General features: G+C 43.1%; 1 protein-coding gene across 1 annotated transcript in view; it reads right to left on the reverse strand.

The window, feature by feature from the left end:
- Positions 1-23823, reverse strand: part of LOC130022879 (uncharacterized) — a 63354-nt gene that overhangs the window by 2868 nt on the left and 36663 nt on the right. Inside the window, exons 7-8 of the mRNA XM_056113603.1 lie at positions 3637-3778; positions 3230-3538 (exon numbers count right to left, since the gene is read on the reverse strand). Coding sequence (XP_055969578.1) covers positions 3230-3538; positions 3637-3778 — 451 coding nt within the window. The remainder of the gene's footprint in view (positions 1-3229; positions 3539-3636; positions 3779-23823) is intronic.

Genomic DNA, 23823 nt, shown 5'->3' on the forward strand with positions numbered 1-23823 from the left:
CTGAGACCACTCTCCACACGTCCGGACAAAGCCTCATGCATGAAGGAACTGGCAGAGGAACCCAGGCATGGGGGTCCCGGGGCTGAGATGTCCAAGCCTGCTCGGATTGGGACTGGGCCTTCTCCACCCAGATCACCCACTTTCCAGTAAATAGGCAACACATCCACCAGCTGCCGCCAGCGCCAGGTTGGTCCCATCAATGGCCAAGACGCAGAGACTATAAAACCCAGCTCCTGGAAGCTCGCAGCCACATTTGGGGCTGAGCAACATCTTATTATCTCACTTTTCCTTTGGAGGACCTGACAGGCTACCAAAAGTATCCTGCCCGTACGGCAGAGTCTGGCAAACTTCCCATGTCATACTCAATATGCCAAATACCAGTAACAATGATGGGTCTCATTCTCCTAACCCTGAAAGAGCATTGAATATGGATCTTTTAAAATCTCAGGGCTAGGAAGAAGGAGACGTTACTGTTGCCTGTTTGAGGCAATCGATGAACAACAGGATGATCTTGATCGTGATCATGATTTCCTGATTGCAGTCAGAAGGTTTTTCTTTGTGAGGGGGGAAATGAAAGAATGAGCCTCAGTTTCTCATTAGCAGCTGTGTTTTAAAAAGTTCAGTTTTAGCTGTCTCCATTCAACACTTTAAGCATCCTCTCACATCTTGGGTTTGCCTTTTTGAGGAAGAGAAATTTGAAATTTCCCATGACAAAAGTTCGACCTTCCACCGCAGAGCTTAGGCTCATTAGGCACTAAGAGAAAATGGGCTATATCTATCTTAAATGGTAAAGTAGATAATGCAAAAGACCTAAATCAGCCAGCTCACAGTGTAAGATCCCTAAATACTCAAGAAAAGCCTGTCAATTGGCAGGTAGCACAAAGACCCACTTTTTCTATAACCCCCTCCCTCCCACCACACACACATAGACACACACAGACACACACACACAAACACACACACACTGACACTCACACACACACACGAGCCATATCTAACTTGCTTCTACACTAAGATTCTATAGTAAGCTTCTATACTATTTCTATTTTCTACTTTGAGCATCATTTTTAACAATATTTTAATTCCTACAAATATTGAAAAATTTGGAAGCATGTAAAGAACACAGAGACAAACTTTCCCTGATCCTGCTTCACTTTTCTGTCTGGGCCCCAGAGAGCGTGAGGGCAGATTAGTTCTCAAGGAGAGAGAGAGAGAATCAGATCAGAGTCAGCAGTGTTTTGAATGTGTCAGAAATTGGTGTCTTGGTTGCTTGACCAGTCTTCTGTTGAAACCAGGATGGATACTGACCCTCAGTGACTACTCCATGCTGAGACCACCTGTGAGAATGTCTGTCTCTTCTGGGTTCACAGTCAGTGAAGGCAGATTCACCACAGCCTGAGAACTGGATCCTGAAATGGAAAGAGAAGCATGGCAGGAATGAAGATTGAAGTCAGAGAAATCCTCCAAAGGCTGGTCACTGAAATCTCCACAAACCTAGCCAGTGAGTAAGGAAGAGGAGGACAAGGAGAAAGAAGAGAGGAATCCACTCATAGTATGACTTTCAAGGACACACTGACCCTTTAGTTGACATTTGACCTCTGGGGCCTCTTTTATGTTCCTTTGGCCTTGAGGGAAGTGTTACTGATGGGTGTGCCTGCTGAAAACCTGAGCCCATTAGCATACATGACCACCCTCAATTGTGTCTTCAATTAAGGACTAGCTCAGCTGGGAGGGGGAAGCCTGGGAATGCTGAGATTTGGGTTAGTCCCTTAGGAGGAAGCACCTGTTGACATTTCTAGTTGAGACCAGAGAGATTTAGATTTTGTGGGACTCATACAGTCTGAATTCGCTGCAAGATCTTGTTCACTTCAAAAGTGTCATGGGCCTGACAGTACAGTGGTAAGGCCCTTACCTTAAATGCACCTGAGCCTGGTTCTATTTCTGGGATCCCATATGGTTCCCTGTACCTGTCAGGATTAATTCCTGAATGCAGATCCAGGAATATCACTAGGCATGGTCATGTAAGGTGTGGCCACACATCCCCCCCGCCCCCCCAAATACAACACTATCCATGGCCCAAAACCAAATTATCAAAAGCATTGATGTTCCCTGGATACTTCCTCATGTTAACAAGTTTTAAATATTTCTCAGAACAGAGGTTCCTTCATATCATAAGAATTTTTCAATACTTTTCTGGAAATTAGTGACTACAGGATATGATTTGAATTAATTTCCAAATATTGCATGGCGCTGGAGCAATAGCATAGCGGTAGGGCATTTGCCTTGCACCCCAGCCTGGCTGCGAGCCGGTTTCAATTCCTCTGCCCATCTCTGAGAGCCCAGCAAGCTACTGAGAGTATCTCACCTTCACGGCAAAGCCTGGCAAGCTACCCGTGATGTATTCTATGTACCAAACATAGTAACAAGTCTCACAATGTTACTGAGTCCGCTCGAGCAAATCAATGAACAACGGGAGGAGAGTGACAGTGCATATATGAATTATGTTATATTTTATGCATATGAATTTATATACACATATACTTATTTAAAGGCCCTCCCGTTGTTCGTCGATTTGCTCGAGCGGGCCCAGTAACGTCTCCATTGGAGACTTTGTTGTTACTGTGTTTGGCATATCGAATACGTCACGGGGAGCTTGCCAGGCTCTGCCGTGCGGGCGAGATACTCTCGGTAGCTTGCCGGGCTCTCCGAGAGGGGCGGAGGAATCGAACTCGGGTCGGCCATGTTGGCTGCGTGCAAGGCAAACGCCCTACTGCTGTGCTATCGCTCCAGCACATATACTTATATTGTATAAAATGAAAATAGATGTTATAAATACATAAATTATTATTTCCTGCCTTACCCCTAGTGAGAATTGTCATTATAATGCTTCTTCTGAGAAAATGTAATTGACTTTACCGTAATAGCATTACTTCATGCCTGGAAAATTTCCTGTGTTTAGCTTGTGTACAAAAAAAAAACTCAAAAGAGAGTAAATCCTAACTTTATGTCAAGGTAGTTCTAGGACAGCAGTATAAAAGTGAAGGAGTTCATCAAGCCCTGGAAAAACTTGGTTTATTTGAAAATTTTCAGGAAGAGTTGCTGCTATTTTTTATCAACAAAATAGAGAAGATCTTGACCTAAGTTACCATTAGAGGACTTGCCATATTCAGAAGCAAAAAATGAAGCTTAACTCGGGTTTATGTCTCACTTCCCCACTTCCATCTGCCACTGTGGAAATGATTGCTGAACCACAGAACACAGAAACACTCAGCTTCGTCCTCTTCTTTGGCTCCAGTGATGGTGAGGACTGCCTTGTTTCCAAGCAGGGAGCCAGAGAATCGGGCGGGAACTTCTGGATTCTTATTACTGGTATCAACTATTAGACCCCTGGGCTTCTGGTAGGGCTTCTGTTGAATCCAACTAGCATAATTATTGGTGGTGACAGCCCCAGCACTGGAGCCACAGGTGAGTGTAACTGTACCCCCAGGATTTGTGGACAGTAACGATTCTTGAATCACCACATTCTGAGAGGTGACCCCTGAAAACAGATGTGACACCAAGGGCTTAGGATGAGATGATATAAAGAAGCAGAGCATCTGTTGCCAATTTCTCCCACCAACCCAGAGTCCCTCTGACCTGTGCAGTGAGTCAGAAATGTGAGCAGGAGAGGAACCCAGGCCATGGTGTAGACAACCCAATCCTGTGATGTGTCAGACATCCTCAGCTCAGGAGCAGCCTCCAAGCTCTCCTTATACCTGCTTCCCCTGTAGAGGTGGGGCTGTCATGCAAATGAGTTCCTCAGGGTCAGTCAGCAGTGTGACCATGGCAGAGTTTCTGAGTTGTTTCAGCTCAGTGACATGCACTAGAGAGGGCCCCAAGGCCTGGGGCTGCATCTCATTACAGAGCTTGCTCTGAGGGCATGGCACACTTCCCCCTCTGGTGTCCACTGATGAGAAGATTCAGTATTCCTTGTCTTTTTTTTAGATTCCAGCCTTCTTTTCTCAGACCTGGAGTTGTTAGGTCCCAAAGTAGCTAACTTCAGAGTCTGTGATTTCCCAGGAAGGAAGTATATGGAGGAATTTTGAGAAGGAGTCTTCAGAAATCAGCACTTCTTCCTTCTCCTTATCCACTTTTCTTAGTTCTTTTGAGCAGAGAACTTAAGCTCTAGGATTGTTCTGTGTTATGTGAAGCATGTTATCCCCAAACTTGTAGAATAATATAGATATTTTGCCATATTGGTGACTACTTATGTCATGTATGTATGCTTCACCAGTCCAATTCTATTTAGAATTTATCTCTGAATGGTGTTTAGTTTTAAGTTCTTAAAGCAAAGCAAACTAAATTATAACAAAATCTCCTGTTGAAAGATGTGTACTCATATCCTTTGTATCCTGTATGTCTCTGTTTGAGATTCCTATTCACATTTTAAGTGCTTGAGAATGGGCTGCCGCAAAGCCCTGCAGTTGGTTTACTTCTATTTGAAGAAGACATAGAAACACTATATTGGGAGGAGTTGCTTGGCTTTGTAGACTTCACAGAGTATCTCTTCAAGTTGCCTGTGTTGGTATCCATGCAGCTGAATATCTTAGCTTTTGAAACTTCAGCAGAGACCATCAGGGCACTCCCAAGTGGCTGCTCCCATTTATGCTTATCTCTAGACACTTTAGGTCTATAGAAATACAGGGCTTTGTGATTGTAAGATACCTGCTGCTCCCTGCTGTCAGTTCATTAGATTTCTCCTTAGAAGCATGACACATCACCCCTTTTGTGGCTTCGACATGAATTCAGGCAAATCTTGATGCTCCACGTGGAATATTTAGGCTTCCTTGTTTATTTAGTCGTCATAAATGAGCCCGTGTTTTTTCATACAATATGCTCTTAGTTGTACGGGACTACAACTAACTGGTCCAGTACAGTTTGGGACTGGACCTGTCAGTAGCTAGACAGTTACACGCACCAACTGCCGTGTAACCCCAATAGCGGCCAGGATCCAGAGATTATCACACCAAGCTCCCGGGAGCTCGCGGCCGCATTCTTAGCCGCGCGACTTTTTATTTACATTTCTCTAAGTTTTCAGGGCACCTAAAATATCCCACCCACACAGCAGAGCCTGGCAAGCTATCCGTGGTCCATGCCAAATAGACCAAATTGATATGCCAAATCCAGTTAAAAAAAAAAATGGATCTCATTCCCCTGACCCTGAATACGGCAAAGTCGAGAAGGATGTGGAAGGAGAGGCTGATAAAATCCCAAGGCAGAAATAGGCTACCAAAACGAAGAAAGACAAAACTGATTGTCTGTACTTCTAATACTTGTATGCTGGCATCTGATGCATCTATTGAGAACCTGATGGTACAAGCACGAAAGATCAAGTATGACATCATTGATCTGACCGAAACGAGAAGACATCAATCACATCATGCCGTTTTCGACACTGGGGAAGACCTGTTCCTTGGAACATGTGATAAAAGAGGCGTCAGTGGTGTCGGTATCCTTGTCAACACAAACTTAGCCATGAGCATTGATTCATTCAAATGCCTAACAACGCGAATCGGACGACTACACTTGAATAGATGTGGCTCACTACCGGCAGTTTCTATCTTTGTTGTCTATACACCAACATCCAGTTATGGTGAAAGAGAAATTGCGAAGTTCTACATGGAGCTGGAGAAATTCTATAAAGAAGATCACACCTTCTACAAGATCATTGTCGGTGATTTTAATGCCAAGATAGGACCAAGAAGATAAGCCGATGAACTCCACATCGGGACCCATGGCCTAGAATGGAACGAACAGGGTGACAGACTGTCTGAGTTCATCATGTCAACCAAACCCTTCCATGGTAACTCACAGTTGCAGAAGGCTGAATCTAAACATTGGACATGGGAGTCTCCCAGTGGACGGTTCCACAATGAAATAGACCACATCATATTCAATCGGCAGTTTTGCCTAACCGATGTTGCTGTTGTCCCAAAAGTCCAAATGGGATCAGACCACCGTCTCCTTCGTGCAAAATTCTACCTCACAGAATGAGGAGAAAAGAATACAAAGTTTAAGAAGAGGACTCCCAGAATGACCACCAACTGGGAGCTCTTTGGCTCTGTTGCGGCAACATGGGAAGATGCCATCATTGACAACATTGATGAGGAATACGATTGAATGATACAGCACCTCCATGATTGTGTGAGGAATGCCAAGAGAGAGATAACCACAAAAAAAAATGCCTTTCTTCGAACACTCTTGAACGTATTCGCCAACGTGGCTTGGCACATGCCTCAGGCAACCACAAGTGAACGTCCGAGCTGGCAAAACAATGCGGCGAAGCCATCAAGGATGACCTCAAAAATAGGAGAGCAGCAGTGCTGGTAGATGTGGAAGAAGCTGGGAAAAGTATTCGTAATGCCCGCCTGTCCTTCACCAACTACAAGACCAAGATGATTGCCCTCCGACACCATGATGGATCTATCACATCTTCCAGAAGGGCAATGGAGAAGATTATTCATAACTTCTACTCAGATCTCTTTAATAGCCACGTCCATTTGCCCACATACCACATTACACATGATGGATATGTCGTTCCCAATGTTCTCCCTTCCGAAACCCAACATGCCATCTCGTCGGTAAAGAAACAAAGAGCACCTGGCCCAGACAAGATCAGACCTGAACACCTGAAGAACTTACCATCAGTACTCATCAATACACTGGCTCGGCTCTTCACACGCTACCTGTCTGCATGCAAGTTTCCATCCCAATAGAAAACCAGCAGGACTGTACTACTATACAAGAAGGGAGACATCCACGACATTGGCAACTATCACCCAATCTGCCTAGTGTCTGTCATCTACAAACTGTTCACTCGAGTCATCCTGAATAGGATTAGCAGAACACTAGATGAAGAACAACCATGTGAACAAGCCGGATTCCGAAAAGGATTCAGTACCATCGACCATATCCACACGTTGCTAAGCTCATTGAGGTTTCTCAGGAGTTCAAGATGCCACTCTGTCTAACGTTCATTGATTTAAAGAAGGCCTTTGATTTTGTTGAGACAGAAGCAGTCATAGAAGCCCTAGCCAATCAGTGCGTACAAACTCAATACATCAGGATCCTTCGTGAGCTCTATTACAGATTCACTACCAGGATCTCACCATTCTACAAAGAAGTAATCATCCATGTCAAGAGAGGGGCTCGGCAGGGTGATATCATTTCACCAAAACTCTTCAGTGCCACCCTCGAGAACATCATGCGATGACTGGAATGGGAAAGCATGGGAGTGAAGATAGATGGTCGGCAACTACAGCACCTCCAAGGTCAGACTACAGCTGAATCTTATGAAGACAATGTTTATGAGAAACAGCCTTGTTCCTGATGCTCCATTTGCTCTCAACGGAACCACCATCTCTGCATGCAACAGTTATATATACCTAGGTCGAGAAATCAACATGATGAATGACCTGGCACCTGAGTTGCGCAGGAGGAAGAGAGCAGCTTGGAATGCCTTCAAGAGCATTGAAGAAATAACTAAGAGGACAAAGAACCTCCAGCTACGAGCACATCTCTTCTTTTCCACTGTTCTTCCTGCATTAACATATGCCTCAGAGACCTGGGCCCCACAAAAACAGGATGAGAACACTATTCAGGTCTCTCAAAGAGGAATGGAAAGAGCTATGCTTGGAATATCACGATTCACTGAAATGAGAAATAGAATCCGGAGTTCTGATCTTCATCAACGCTCAAGAATCAGGGACGCTGTCTCATTTGCCAAGGCATCAAAAATCAGATGCGCTGGACACGTAATGAGGTTTAAAGACAACCGCTGGACTAGAGCCATTACTGATTGGATTCCACGGGACATCAAAAGATCGGTTGGACGCCCACCTACAAGATGGTCAGACTTCTTTGTCAAGACCCTGAATGATCGGTTTGAGGCTCTGCATGTTCCTAGAACGAACAGATGCCATTGGGCTACACTAGCACGCAACCGGGATGAATGGAGACGTTACTGGCACCCGCTCCAGTAAATCGATGAATAATGGGGATTAACTGATTAAGTGATTAAGTGATACTCTTAGATGAGAAAGTTATTCATACGTCCTTCTGTTCAGGACACCAGATTCTCCTTTGTTATTCATCATTTGTCAGAGATGATGGAGTGTATCTCCAACATTAAAAATATTGTTTCAAGCATATATAAACTGAAAACATTTTGGATTTATTTGTACACTCAAGTAAATCGATGAACAATGGGAGGACAGTGACAGTGACAGTGTACTAATTAACCAGGAGACTGTCTTTTTAGTTGTTCCTCTGAATAAGACTGGGAAAATCATTTGCAATTGAGTAAGAAGTGATATATAAACATTTAGGGGTGGGGAGACACAAAGTTGTGTGCACAGACAGAACATGCTTTCATATGTGCCTCATGTCTTTGCATAGTCAGTCTTCACTCACAGCATAGCTTTTGTATTAACATGGATTTCTGAAACAAAGATGATGATTGATGGTCATTCTGGGAGAAATCTGGAAGAACCTACCAACTTATTGATATTTTGGGATGCTGACAGAGTTGATATGATTCAAATAAGTGAAAGTACATTGAAAACTGCTTTGGTTATCTTTTGAGTTGCTTTACTATTGATGGCATTAAACAGAGTGGCTGTGGTGTCATAAAAAGCAGTACATAAGAAGGCAGCTGGAGCTGACATGGTAACCCAGTCTGTCTAAAGAAAAGTACAGAGAGCTAATTGAAATATCTTCAATATATGCCACTGCAATCTACTCAGCAGAGAGAGAATGATCGCAGAACTGTTTCTCAAACCATTGCTTAAGCTTTATGATCCAAATGTAATGAAAACAATGCATTATGAAGCCTTCAGCAGAAAAATAGTAGATGCGTAAAGATGCTATATGTTTTCTTCCCATATATCAATGGACTTATTAACAAAGTGAAATTTCAGTTCTGAAAAGTGATCAGATGTTCAGAGGAGAAATGACCCTATAGAGAGAGACTGTGGAATACTTTGAAGCAGGTCATAGTAAGTGTAAATATTATTTATGTGTCTCCAGATTACCTTGATTTGCAAGGAGGTAAGTTGCATCTCAAGTCACAGTCAGGTGTGTAATTAGAAGCTTTTTATAGAGAAAAGAAATACCAGAGAGCAGACTCCATAACTCAGTCAGTGCTAGAGTAGAAACAGATATTCTCCAACAATCGTGGAAAACAAACCACCAGCCTATAGCCAATGATTCATTACTAAAGGGGACAACTCCACAAATCCCTGATTTAGGAGGTACCTGAAGTCTTAGGATGTATTTATGTGTTTGTTAGCATGGAGCTTATCCAGGATGGTGGCTGACAATTTTTCCTATGATCCCCAGTGGAGGCGGGTGAAGTTTAAGCTAGTGAAGATAGATTTAGAATTTGGTAGGAACTGAACAAGCTCTACTGTGGCCTACTCATAAGAAAAGCTCATCTCTACATCAAGTCTTTTGTTACGCATATCATATGTTGTATCCATGCCCATACTCATTACTAGGATTATATTCATCTACAGTGACAGTTCTTCAAAGTCTAGAATAGCATTCTTTAACCACCATTCCAAGGACTTCTTCACAGGTATAAAAAGGTTGAATCCACCAATCTACCATCATAGTAGTAAATGGATGGTACTGACAGGTCATAGATCTGCTTACAGCAGAGGTGTTATTTCAAAGGTATAGAAAAGGTTGTGAAACATTGATCTAGAATACCTAAAGTAAATGCAACTTTTAAAAGACAGAAAAGTGTGATAGGGGCTAGAGTAAGAGTACAAAGGTCAGCAGTTTGCCTGAGAGGCAGTCAACCTTTTTCCCATCCCCAGCATCCCATATGGTCCACAAAGATCTGCGAAGAGTAATTCCTGAGTGTTGAGCCAGGAGTAACCCCTGAGCGTAGTGGGTTATGATGCCCCGCCTTCCGTGAAAAAACAAATAATCTGATAACTGTAGACTTTGAGAATCTCTTCACTGTATCCTCACTGTGATTGCTTTTGAGTATGTCTTTGATGATCTCCAGTGTGTATCTTCTAGATCTATTCCTGTCCTAACCCTCTAAAAGACCTGCACAGCAGAACCTTCAGATTAGGACCAGACCAAAGATGAGTAATTACTGATGACTTGAAGTAGCTGGAAAAGCATGAACCATAGAGCTGCCTAAGGAGAGGGAATCTGAAGAGCTCACTCTCATCCCTCAGCTCAGAATTATGCTACTCTCCCATAGAGACTTCTCTAACTGCTTTAATTTCATCCCTGTGTTGACACTAGAACTCTAACCAAGACATCTTCAAGAGTGTCCATATATAAGGCAATCTCTAAATTGTGAGTAAATATTCTAAGCTTAAAATTTCAGTCTACAAATTCCACTGACGCTTAAAAAGCAAGCCAAGAGAATACAGTAATCCAGCTTGACACATAGTAGTTTTCAATAAAATGAGGAAACACAGAAATGTGCTACAAATTACGGGCAAAATGAAATCTCAGAAAAAGAATGAGAAGCAACTGAATCTTCCCAGGTCAGAGTGGTCTATGGACTGAAAACTATGGGACCTTCTTGTAATGGGGGTAGAAGATGTTTCTTTCTGCTGTAAGTTACAGCAGCCCCAATCACAACACACAGCCTCTGGCAGAGAAACAGCCCAGCTCCACAAGTAATCTTGGAAATGAATGAAAGAAGAAGCTGAATTTTCAGGGCCTTCTTGGAAGGGGGGCAGGCATAGCAGCCCCAGACACACTAGACCACTGCCAGCATGGAACTGGCCCAGCTCCACAGCTGAATCTCATCAAGATACAAATTGTTCCAGCTCCATAGCTCCCAGAGCTCTTGGCCACAGATACCTCCAAATTTTGTAGCACTGTCATCCCAGTAGGACCACAGAAAATCTGATGGGAAAGTTGTACAGAAAACCACCGACCTCATTGAGCAAAACCAATAATACAGAAGATTGAGTTTGCACCAATCAGCCCAGTAAATCCTAAAACCATAACTTTAGTAATGCCATTGTGAGGCATAATAATTATCACAAATTGATTGTATTGATCTAAGTTTTGATCATTCCATTTCCCTTTGTGTTGGAATTCTTGCTTGTGCAGCTCCTCAGCTACCTGGACTGGGTATCCTGTAGGAATGTTCAGGGAATCCTAGAGGCAATGCTTGGATACTGAGTCTAAGCAATGGTAACGGGTGGAAGGCAGGGACCTATTGTTTCCTGGAGAACAGTATAGATTAATTAAAGATTAATAATTTATCATTGGTCCGGCTTGGGCATTTCCTTTGTGTATGAAACCTTTAAAGGTTTTGTTCCTTTTTAGGGACAGTAGAGATTCTGGGCACGTTTTTCACCAAAAACTGAACGGAGCCCATGTAACCATTCATTTTCCTTCCCATTAATCTTCAGTTTCACCTCCCCTTACCATATGCCCTTGTTCTGCATGTACTGCATTTCTTTTGCTTTTATATAATCACTACTTGTCCTGAATAAACCTGTCGATTGGCCATCAGTCAGTAGCCTGTGTCATAAGGAGCATTGGAATTGACTCCTTGTACCAGGTCACCAGTGGACATCTTTTTGTTGCAATAAGCAATATGACGTAAATTTGTTTGTGCCTGCTAAGAGGACAGGCTTGAGTAGTGGGTTGGAGACATTAGTGGAGGGAAAGAGACAGTGATGGTGGAACCGGTGTTGAAACATTGAATGCCTGAAGTAACTATATTATGAATAACTTGGTAAATCATGAGTCATAATAAAGAATAAAATTTAAAATAAAAAAATTAGTGTGAATTCAAGGAATATTTCAAATATTATAGAATTGAGTAAATTTTGAATCGAAATGCATAGAGATTACAGCAACTATATAGCAAGGTTATTCAAAGACCCAAGGTAACAAGGGCAGGTTTATGTCCTGGTACCTCATCTAAATGTGTCACTGTGTCAAGTACTACTGTATAACAGTGAACAGTAGTATTCAACTTCATCCTCTGATTGGGCCCCCGAGATTGTGAGGGCAGCTTTGTTCCCAAGGATGGAGCCTGAGAACCGGGCTGGGGTCCAGGGGAGTTTTTTGTTTGTGTCATAAATCATTGTTCTGGGAGCTTGACCAGACTTCTGCTGGAACCAATATGGATAGTGACCATCAGTGACTGCTCCAGTGCTAGAACCACATGTGAGAATGACTGTCCCTCCCGGGTTCACGGTCAGTGAAGGCTCCTGAGTCACCACAGCCTGAGAATTGGATCCTGAAATGGAAACAGAAGCATGTCAGGAACAAAAATGGAAGTCGGAGAAATTCCCCAAAGTTTGGTCACTGAAATCTCCACGACCTGGACAGTGAGTAAGGAGGAAAAAGACGATTAGGAGGAGAGAAGTCCTGCTCATGGTGCAGCCTTTCAAGGACATTCTGGTCCCACAGCTGACACAGGACTCTGGGGTGTCTTTTATGTCCCTCTGACCCTGGGGGAAGGGTTTGTGTTGGGTGTGTTTGCTGCAAATCTCAGCCACTTAGCATAAATACCCTCCTCCAGTTCTGTGTCTTCAAGGCAGCACTAACTCTGGGGTTGTTTTTAGCTGGTTTATTCCCCTGGGAGGAAGCACCTGTTGGCACTTTTTCAGTCTGGATATGCTGCAGGCCTTGTTCACTTCAAAAACATCAGTGCCCCCTGTTGATTTCTCAAGATGATGTTTAGTGTATTTCAATTATTCAGAGCAAAGTGGGGTTTTCTTAATAAGTGTTTTTCAGTCTTTTAAAAGATCTTTTTTCTCCATGTAAAACCAAATTCTTATTTTTGCTTTTTTTTTTCTTCAATAGAAGTCATTCAGAATATTGCTAGGATTCAACTCACACCCTTTGAATACTCCCTAGTACCACCACTCTGACTCCATCTTTTACTAATCCTTATTGATACTTCTTTTTTTTGATATTTCTTTCCTTCTGTTCAATATCCTCCTCAAAGTTTCAATTCTGCCTAATGTATACCTATCCTTGCACCCATTTAGCAATTATCTCTTATGTAATTTTCTCTTTCTTTGTATTCATAACTCATTTTATTTGAAAATATTCTTTACTGGTTTTGGGTGTTTATCAAGGTGACATCATGTTTATTGTTAAAAATCTTTGTCTTGGTTTGACTGTAGTTCAGTGGGGAGAGTACCTCCCTCACATGTGGCTGATTAGGGTTCAATCCCCAATATCTCATACCATCTTCTAGCTTGCTAGCAGTGATCCCTGACCACACAGTCAGGAGTAATCCCTGAGTACTGCCTGGCAATAAAGATTTTATAGGTTAGTATGATATTACATGCAGTACAAATATTAGGTCTGATAAATATTTAAAACAGGCAGAGGAAAAAGTATACATTTTTATTCTTTTCTCTATGTTCTTGATGGGTATTTTTTCTGTGAGAATTTTACATTTACAGAAAAAATGCAAAAAATATATAGAGATATCTTATATATGTTTTGTTTTTTACCTGTAATTAGGTATTATGTTAATCTTGATCATTTGGTGTATACTTTAGTTGCTGTTACAATTTCTCCACTTTTTCAATTTCAAATAGTTGTCAGTACACTGAGCTTTTTCTATTCTATTGTGTGGTGACCTCTAATTTAATTTTTACTTTATAATTCCCTAATTATATAGGTCATAAGTTACTGTGTTTATTTTTTATCTTATATTGTGAATACCTAGCAATGTGTTAGACCTATTTTTAAAGGTTATTCATATTTTCTTGCCTTATTCTTTCTGCTGATTTTTAAATAGACTTGCATTTCGTGTTTATTTATTATTGGTCAACTCTCGAGAAATTTGCTAAAGAGTCTGAGGGATATTCTGTATTTGATTCATGTATGTTTTGGTTAGTTTTAATATATGTGTTTATTCAGAAGAAATGAAAATGAACAAATGAACAATTTAATATTCCAGCAAGTAGATTCAGACTTTTCAAGCAATTAAATCATCACCTTGGATATGAGTGATTTTTTTCTGAGTGATCTACAAATGTGTTCCTGAATTACCCTGTATGTGTTATCTTCCATCACAATCTTGCTCCTTGAGTTGGCCTTATGTAAGCTTTTCTTAAAAATTGGGGTGGGAGAAATAATATTTGGGTTGTGGGGTATATTGGGGCTGTCTCTTCAGGTTTGACCCTACCTGTGCAATGAGAGAGGAACACGAGAAGGAGAGGAGTCCAGGCCCTGGTACATAAAAATCCCTGACCCAACCTTTGAGAATTTCTACCCAAGTCCCCTTTTCTTCTTCACCTTATGTCAAAGTAGGGAATATCTATGCAAACAAGTTTCCATCCATCAATTACCCAGACTTTCCTTTTTTAAAAAAAATTTTATTAGTGAAACACCATGAGGTACAGTTGTAGACTTACAAATTTTTGTGCTTGGGTTTCAATTATACAATGATCAAGTACCCATGCCTTTGCCAGTACCCATTTTCTACCACCACGGATCCCAATATTCCTCCCATCCCCCATTCCCCCCACAAGAAGAAAACATCCAACCCCATCAAAAAATGGGCCAACAAAATGAACAGAAACTTTTTCAAAGAAGAAATCCGAATGGTTAAAAGGCACATAAGAAAATGCTCTACATCATTAATCATCAGGGAGATGCAGATCAAAACCACTATTAGATATCATCTCATACCATAGAGACTGGCCCACATCCAAGAGAACAAAAGCAACCAGTGCTCGCGCGGATGTGGCGAGAAAGGGACCCTCCTTCATTGCTGGTAGGAATGCTGACTCGTTCTGCCCTTTCGGAAAACAGTATGGACGATTCTCCAAAAATTAGAAATTGAGGTCCCATTTGCCCCAGCAATACAACTCCTGGGAATATATCCCAGAGAGGCAAAAAAGTATAGTCGAAGTGACCTCTGCACTTGTTTGTTCATTGCAGCACCCACACTTTTCTGAGCCCAGCATCTACACCCAAATCTCAGCCCAGAATCAGCATGATGGAGATTCGCTTTCTGCCTTGGGAAACCCCAAGAGGAAGCACCTACGGAGACTAAAGTCCATGCTCAGGTGACTCTGATAGGCCAGAGAAGGTTCAACTGCAGGGTTCTCAACATTGAGTGTACGTGAAACAGCTACCAGGCCAGGTACCAAGTTTACTTATCTCATTGTACAGATAAGGAAGAAGCACAGGTAGTTCCACAGTGACCCTGCCAATTGTACTTGAAAAAAGTGAAATGAAAATAAAATCTAAACAGATTTCATAGACTAGATTAAAAAAATTTTTCAAGTTAGATATAGAATTGTATATTAGATAAAAAATAAACAGTATTAAAGGATGGGGCTGGAGCGATAGCACAGCGGTAGGGCGTTCACCTTACAAGCGGCCAACATGGTCGACCCGATTTGATTCCTCCGCCCCTCTCGGAGAGCCCAGCAAGCTACCGAGAGTATTCGATATGCCAGACACAGTAACAACAAAGTCTCCAATGGAGACGTTACTGGGCCCGCTCGAGCAAATCGACGATCAACGGGAGGGCCTTTACCTTTACCTTTTATTAAAGGATATGAAAAGTCATGTAGAACTAGTTTACACATTTTCAAGCAAGATATAAAATTGTATATTAGATAAAAAATAAACAGTATTAAAGGATATGAAAAGTCATGTAGAACTAGTTTATACATTTACATAAAATATAGAAAATACCATGAGGGTAGTTACAGAACTCTCAAGATTAAATAGTCAAATTTAATTTCAATGTTTTTCCTAAGGATCTGGAGTACTGATACAGACATCCTCAGATCCAGAAAAATAATCCGTAGCCTTGGCCCTTGTCTGAGTCAGTGTGCTAGCTCAGGAGATGTTACATAGGGCTTCCTGGTTTCTGCTAGATGATTCTGTACTTTACAACCATTTCCTTGAATGTGGCCAACCCCGACTCTAATCTCTGGCATTTCATATGGTCTCTGATGTCAACAGGAGTGATCTCTGTGCAGATCCCTGAGCACTAGTGAGTGTGGCTCAAAAACAAACAAAAATATTTTCATAACATTTATAAAAGAAAATAACATATTTTTGAAAATAAAGAATACAATACTAAATACTCAAATAATTTTCAAAAGAACTAAATTGATATACCTATAACTTTATTTTTGTTTGGATTTGGGGGCAGTACTGGCTATGTGCTTGGGAGTCATCCCTGGAAGGCTCAAAGAACATGCAATTCTGGAGAATTTACCAATGTTTCTGGCATGAAAAGAATGGATATAACCCATTGAGCTAGATCTCTGACTAATCTATAACTTTAAATGTTAAAACAAATGTTCTAAATTACATTTCAAAAATCCCGGTGGTAGGCAATTATATTGATAAAGTGTATACATCCCACTCTGCTGATTTAATCCAAAGAAACATCAAGTGTCATCTTTCAGAACATAAGGAGTAATTCCTGAGTGCACAGCTAGCAGTAACCCCTAAGCATTTCTGGGTGTGACAGTCAAGCAAAACAAAACAAAACAAAACAAAACAAAACCGAAACCCCCAAATCTAAAGTATCAGTGTCCTGTGGTAATGTCCTCAATTCACAATGTTGTTTGTAATTTTTCAAAGCAAACGATCATTCATTTTATAAGTATTTTTTCAATGATTTTCTGAACTTTAATGATAACATAATATAATTGGAATTAATGTTTAAATAGTCCATCTGATTATGTTATATTTAATGTATATTAATTTAGAGCAACACATACACTGTATAAAATGGTTTTCAGTGATGTTATCAATACATAAAATATTGTTTTATTCCTTTCTCTTAATGAGAATGAACATTGTTAGTGATGCTACGTATTGAGGAAATATAATTGACTTTACCCCAATAACATTACCTGTGCATGCCTGGCAAATTCCTAGATTCTGTGATCAGCTTGTATACAAAAACGAAAAGAAAGAGAGTATATCCAAACTTAATGAGATGCCAGGTCCTAGGACACCAGTATTTAAGTGAAGGAATTGACCAAGACCTGGAATCTTTGTTTATTTGAAAGTTTGATGGAAGAGTTGTTATTTTTCATCAACAATATAGAGACGAGGGGCATGGTGCCGCCAGCAGGTCAATTTGTACCTGTGAGGTGAGGTGAGTGCATCAGTAGCCTGATGGCGCCTTCAGACTTCCAGATACCCCAAAATTGCTGCTGTGCCTTTGGCCATACCCAAAAAACTTGGGGCAAAGTTTACCAAGAAAGTAAATGACCAAAAGTTAGGTATCTAGGAAACATACCCACAAACCACCTCCGGCTCAGCTATATAATTGGAGGCATGGCCTCTCTGGTTCCTGATTGAACTACTTAATGTTCATGATCCTAGGGACTCAGAAACAAATCTCAAAACCCAGCGGCTTTTGGCAGAAATGCGTCCGGACCCCACAAAATGTTACTGTCGCCTGGCCACCCCAGGGAGGAAAGGGTGTTGTCACTCCTCCTGTTCCCCATTGGAGGCTTGGTGGCCTTCAGCCTCCAGAGGTCACTAGACAGTCAAGCTTAGGCCCAGAGTGACAAAACTTGTTGAACCTCATGGGATGGGGGTGGAACCAGGTCTGTCCTCCCCACCCCAACGAGACCCCAAGTCATTGCCCACGAACGACCTCTCTGGCTCCTGATCAAGCTGCTTAACGGCCTTGATCCCAGAAACTCAGAAACAAATCTCGAAACCCCACGGCTTTTGGCAGAAATACATCCGGTCTCTGCAGTAGGTTACTGGTGCTGGACCAACCCGGTGGGAATAGGTTTTGTGCCTTGGCCTGTTCCCCCTGGCGGCCCAGTGGCTGCCATCCTTCAGAGGCCACTGGACAGTCATGTTTGGGCCCCCAGTGATGAGACACGCAGGGCCTCACGGGATGGGGGAGGAGCAGGTTCTGTCCTCCTCACCCCAAGGAGACCTCAAGTCATTGCCCACGAACGGCCTTTCTGGCTCCTGATCAAGCTACTTAATGTCCATGATCCCAGAGACTCAGAAACAAATCTCAAAACCCAGTGGCTTTTGGCAGGAATGCGTTCGGCCCCCACAGTATGTTACTGTCACGGGGCCACCCCAGGGAGGAAAGGGTGTTGTCACTCCTCCTGCTCCCCCTTGGCAGCTCGATTGCCATCATCCTCCAGAGGCCACTGGACAGTCAGGCTTAGGCCCGCAGTGACAAAACTTGTTGAACCTCATGGGATGGGGGGGGGAGACAGGCCTGTCCACCTCACCCCAAGAAGACCCCAAGTCATCGCCCAGGAACAGCCTCTCTGGCTCCTGATCAAGCTGCTTAATGGCCTTGATCCCAGAAACTCAGAAACAAATCTCAAAACCCAGTGGCTTTTGGCAGAAATGCGTCCTGAACCCACAGTAGGTTATTGTCGCCGGGCCACCCCAGGAGGGAAAGGGTGTTATCCTTCTGCCTGCTCCCCCTTGGCGGCTCAGTGGCTGGAATCCTTCAAAGGCCATAGGACAGTCAACTCTGGGCCCGCAGTGACAAAACTTGTTGGGTCTCACAGGATGGGGGTGGAGCTGGTCCTGTTCTCCCCATCCCAATGAGACCCCAAGTCATCACCCACGAACAGCCTCTCTGGCTCCTGATTAAGCTGCTCAACGGTCATGATCCCAGAGACCCAGGAGCAAATCTCGAAACCCAGTGGCTTTTGACAGAAATCCCTCCAGATTTAAATGTTAAAATTTCGGAATTTCAAAATCACGTGGCCCTACTGCAGCCACGCGACATCATATGTTATTCATAACCAGCAATAGAACACAAGTCGTCTACTGTTGCCTTTTCAGCTGATCTGAGTGTTGGGGTAAAATCTCAAATAATAATGGAGGGTCTGGTGTCGAAATATTGAGTGTGATCAAAGTAGAGAGAGAGTAATGTGGAAATCATCTGCCCCACAGGTAGAGGATGGGTGTGGGAAAGGAGTATACTGGGGATTTTGGTGGTGGAAAGTAGGCACTGGTGAAGGTACAGGTGTTTCATTGTATGAACAAGACTTAGACCCGAAAGCACTGTAACTGCTCTCACGGTGATCAAATAAATAAAATTATAAAAAATGAAAAAAAGTAAGGTGGAGTTCATGCCCAATTCAATAAGCTAATCAGTGGCTGAATAAATAGCAGTACTCCTAAATAAAAAAAAAATACAATATAGAGACGACTTTGAACTAGGTGACTTCATAAGAGGACCAGCTGTACTCAGCAGCAAAAGATGAAGCTTAGTTCAGGGTTCATGTCTCACTTCCCCACTTCCATCTGCCACTGTGGAAATGGTTGCTGAACCACAGAGCACAGAAATACTCAGCCTCGTCCTCTTCCTTGGCTCCAGTGATGGTGAGGACTGCCTTGTTTCCAAGCAGGGAGCCAGAGAACCGGGCAGGAACATCTGGATGCCGATGACTGGTTCCAGCTATTAGACCCCTGGGCTTCTGGTAGGGCTTCTGTTGAACCCAACCAGCATAATTACTGGTGGTGACAGTCCCAGTACTGGAGCCACATGTGAGTGTAACTGTACCCCCAGGATTCGTGGACAGTAATGATTCTTGAGTCACCACATTCTGAGAAGTGACCCCTGAAAAAAGATGTGACACCAAGGGCTTAGTATGAGATGATATAAAGGAGCAGAGCATCCATTGCCAATTTCTCCCACCAAGCCAGAGAGTCCCCCTGACCTGTGCAATGAGCCAGAAATGTGAGCAGGAGAGGTGCCCGGGCCATGGTGTAGACAAACCAATCCTGTGATGTGTCAGACACCCTCAGCTCAGGAGCAGCCTCCAAGCTCTCCTTATACCTGCTTCCACCTGTAGAGGTGGGGCTGTCATGCAAATGAGTTCCTCAGGGTCAGTCAGCAGTGTGACCATGGCAGAGTTTCTGAGTTGTTTCAGCTCAGTGACATGCACTAGAGAGGGCCCCAGGGCCTGGGACTGCATCTCATTACAGAGCTTACTCTGAGGGCATGCCACAATTCCCCCTCTAGTGTCCACTGATGAGAAGATTCAGTGTTGCTTGTCTTTTTTTTAGATTCCAGTCTTCTTTTCTCAGACCTGGAGTTGTTAGGTCCCAAAGTACCTAACTTTAGTGTCTGTGATTTCCCAGGAAGGAAGTGTATGGAGGAGTTTTGAGAAGGAGTCTTGATGAATCATCACTTATTCCTTATCCTTATCCACTATTCTTAGCCCTTTTGAGCAGAGGATCTAAGCAACAGGATTCTTGTGTGTTAATTAAAGCTTGTTTTCCCCAAACTTATAGAATAATATAGATACTTTGCCATACTGTTAATTGCTTATGTTTTGTATCTATGCTTTACCAGTTTAATTTTGTTTAGAATTTATATTTGAATAGTGTTTAGTTTTCATTTTTAAAAGCAAAGCAAACTAAAATATAAAAAAATCTCCTGTTGACAGGTGGCTATTCATATCTGTTGCATCCTATATGTCCTGTTTGAGCAACCTATCCCCACCTTACGTGCTTGAGAATAGGTTGCTGTAAACCCCTGAAGTTGGATTACTTCTATTTGAAGAAGAAACAGGAACACTTTACCAGGTAGGGTTGCTTGGCTTGGTCGACCTCATAGAGTATCTCTAAAAGTTGCCTGTGTTGGTATCCATGCACCTGAATATCTTGACGTTTGAGACCTCAGCAGAGACCATCAGACAGTTCCACGTGGCTGCTCCTAATTATGCTTATAGACACTTAGACACTTCAGGTCTCGAATATACCCCTATAGAAAGGCTCAGACACACCAGTATAGGGTTTTGCGATTATAAGATATCTCCTTCTGGAAGAGAAGGACTACATGGAGGGCGGGATCCACAGATCCCGAAGGGGGAAAAAAAAAACAGGTTCCAAAAAGAGCCGAGATCATCGGGAAGTCCCAGATGGGGTAGGTACTGAATCCCGCCTCCCCCAGATGGAACCCCGGTGACCAGAAGCCTCTACAAGCACAGCTCGAGTATGCGGGAACTAGGACTGTTCCTCAAAACCACGTGGCTGCTTACGCGGCCGCGTGACATCTCTCTATATACAAAGTGATCAATGGGAAGTAAACCACCCAACGTTTCTCCCTGAAAATCAGAGTTAAGTTTGGAGCACGGCCACAGCCCCAGAAACACAAGGACTTAATGCATAACCCAGCAGCTTGGAGCAGAAAAGTGAACGGGCTATGCGTTAATCCAGGCCATCATGTCTGTCTGGAGGGGAAAGGGTGTTGCCCCATTCGCCCTCTCTTCTCTGGAAAGAAGGATGGCAGCCGCATGGGGGCCTTGTGGACAGCAGGCATGAGCCCGGGGTGTGGGGGCAACTAAAACCTCATGGGAAGAGGGGCGTTCCGGTCCGTCCTTCACGCCCTACCGAGGTCACCAGTTGCCCCCCACGAGCGGCTCTCCAGCACGGCCACAGCCCCAGAAGCACAAGGACTTAATGCAGAACCCAGCAGCTTGGAGCAGAAAAGTGAAAGGACTATGCGTTAATCCAGGCCATCAAGTCTGCCATAGGGGAAAGGGTGTTGCCCCATTCGCCCTCTCCTCTCTGGAAAGAAGGATGGCGGCCACACGGGAGCCTTGTGGACAGCAGGTATGAGTTGGAGGTGTGGGGGCGACTAAAACCTCATGGGAAGGGGGGTGTTCCAGTCCGTCCTTCACGCCCTACCGAGGTCACCAGTTGCCCCCCATGAGCAGCTCTCCAGCACGGCCACAGCCCCAGAAGCACAAGGACTTAATGCAGAACCCAGCAGCTTGGAGCAGAAAAGTGAAAGGACTATGCATTAATCCAGGCCATCAAGTCTGCCCGGAGGGGAAAGGGTGTTGGTCCCTTCTGCCCTCCTCCCTCTGGAAAGAAAGTTGGCGGCCATATGGGAGCCTTGTGGACAGCAGGTATGAGCCGGGGGAGTGGGGGCGACTAAAACCTCATGGGAAGGGGGGCGTTCCGGTCCGTCCTTCACGCCCTACCGAGGTCACCAGTTGCCCCCCGCGAGCGGCTCTCCAGCACGGCCACAGCCCCAGAAGCACAAGGACTTAATGCAGAACCTGGCAGCTTGGAGCAGAAAAGTGAACGGACTATGCGTTAATCCAGGCCATCATGTCTATCCGGAGGGGAAAGGGTGTTGCCCCAGTCGCCTTCTCCTCTCTGGAAAGAAAGATGGCGGCCGCATGGGAGCCTTGTGGACAGCTGGTATGAGCCGGGGGAGTGGGGGCGACTAAAACCTCATGGGAAGGGGGCCGTTTCGGTCCGCCCTTCACGCCCTACCGAGGCCACCAGTTGCCCCCCACGTGCGGCTCTCCAGCACGGCCACGACTCCAGAGCACAGAAACCAATTTCTTAACTATCTGACTTTCAGTAGAAATACTTCCAGGGTCAATAAGTAAAATAGCAGAAATCCAAAACCAACATTGAATTCTTGAACCCAGCTGTAGAAAGCAAATCACTTCACAATGCTTTTTCAGCATGTCTCATTTGGGGAGGGGGGTAAACTCTAAATAATAGTGGTGAATCTTTTATTGAAACAATGAATCTAATCAAAGCAGATAGAGTGTTAACTAGAATTCATCTGCCCCACAGGGACTGGGAGGGGTGGGGGGGTGGAGTTTTATTGGGGTTCTTCACGGTAAAAAATAAGTATTGGTAAAGGGAAATGTGTTTGATATTTGCATGACTGAGACCTAAACCTGAAAGCTTTGTAACCTTTCCCACAGTGATTCAATAAATAAATAAATAAATAAATAAATAAGAAAAAAAAAAAAACAAGATATCTCCTTCTCCACACTATCTAGTCCACTACATTTCTCCTTAGAAACATGACCCATCACCCCTTTTGTGGTCTCCTCATGGGACCTCAGACAAATATTGATGCTCCACTGGGACATTTCAGACTCCTTTGTTTATTTAATGATTATAAATGAGCCTGTGTTTTTTCATTCAAAATGCTCTTAAATAAGGAACTTATCAAAGATAAGTTCATAGGCCCTTCTGTGCAGGACACCAGATTCTTCTTTGTTATTCATCATTTGTTAGAGATGAAGGAGTGTATCTCTAGCATTAAAAATATTGTTTCAAGCAAATATGAACTGAAAATATTTTGGTTTTAGTTATATTAATTAACCAGGAACCTGTGTTTTTAGTTGTTCCCCTGAGTAATTCTGGGAAAATCTTTTGCAAGTGAGAATCAAGTGATGTCTAAACATTTAGGGGTGGGGAGACACAAAGTTGTGTGCACACGCATAGTGGACAGAACATATTTTCACATGTGTCACATGTCTTCTTTGCATAGTCAGTCTTCACTCAGAGCATGATTTTAGTATTAATACAGGGTTGCTAAAATAAAGTTGAGATTTATGTTCATTCTGCGAGAATCAGGAAGAGGCCCTGGATTTCTTGATATGATGGGATCCTTGACAGAGTTGATATGATTCAGGCAAGTTTAAGTATATTGAAAACTACTCTGGCTATCTTTGGAGTTGCTTTACTATTGATGGCATTGAAAAGAGTGGCTGTGGGTTTCATAAAAGCAGTATATAAGAAGGCAGCTGGAGCTGACATGGTCACCCAGTCTGTCTAAAGAAAAGTTTAGAAGGCTAATTGAAATATCCTCAATATACGCTGCTGCAATCTATTCAACAGGGAGGAATGATCACAGAACTTAACCCATTGCTTAAGCTGTATAATAAAAATGCAATGAAAACAATGCATTATGAAGCCTTCAGCAGAAAAATAGCAGATGAGTCAAGATGCTACATGTTTTCTTCCAATATCTCAAGGGATTTATCAACAAAGTGAAATTTCAGTTCTGAAAAGTGACCAGTTGTTTGG

Source organism: Sorex fumeus, unplaced genomic scaffold (genome assembly GCF_029834395.1).
Source record: "Sorex fumeus unplaced genomic scaffold, SorFum_2.1 ptg000021l, whole genome shotgun sequence".
Lineage (NCBI taxonomy): Eukaryota > Metazoa > Chordata > Mammalia > Eulipotyphla > Soricidae > Sorex > Sorex fumeus.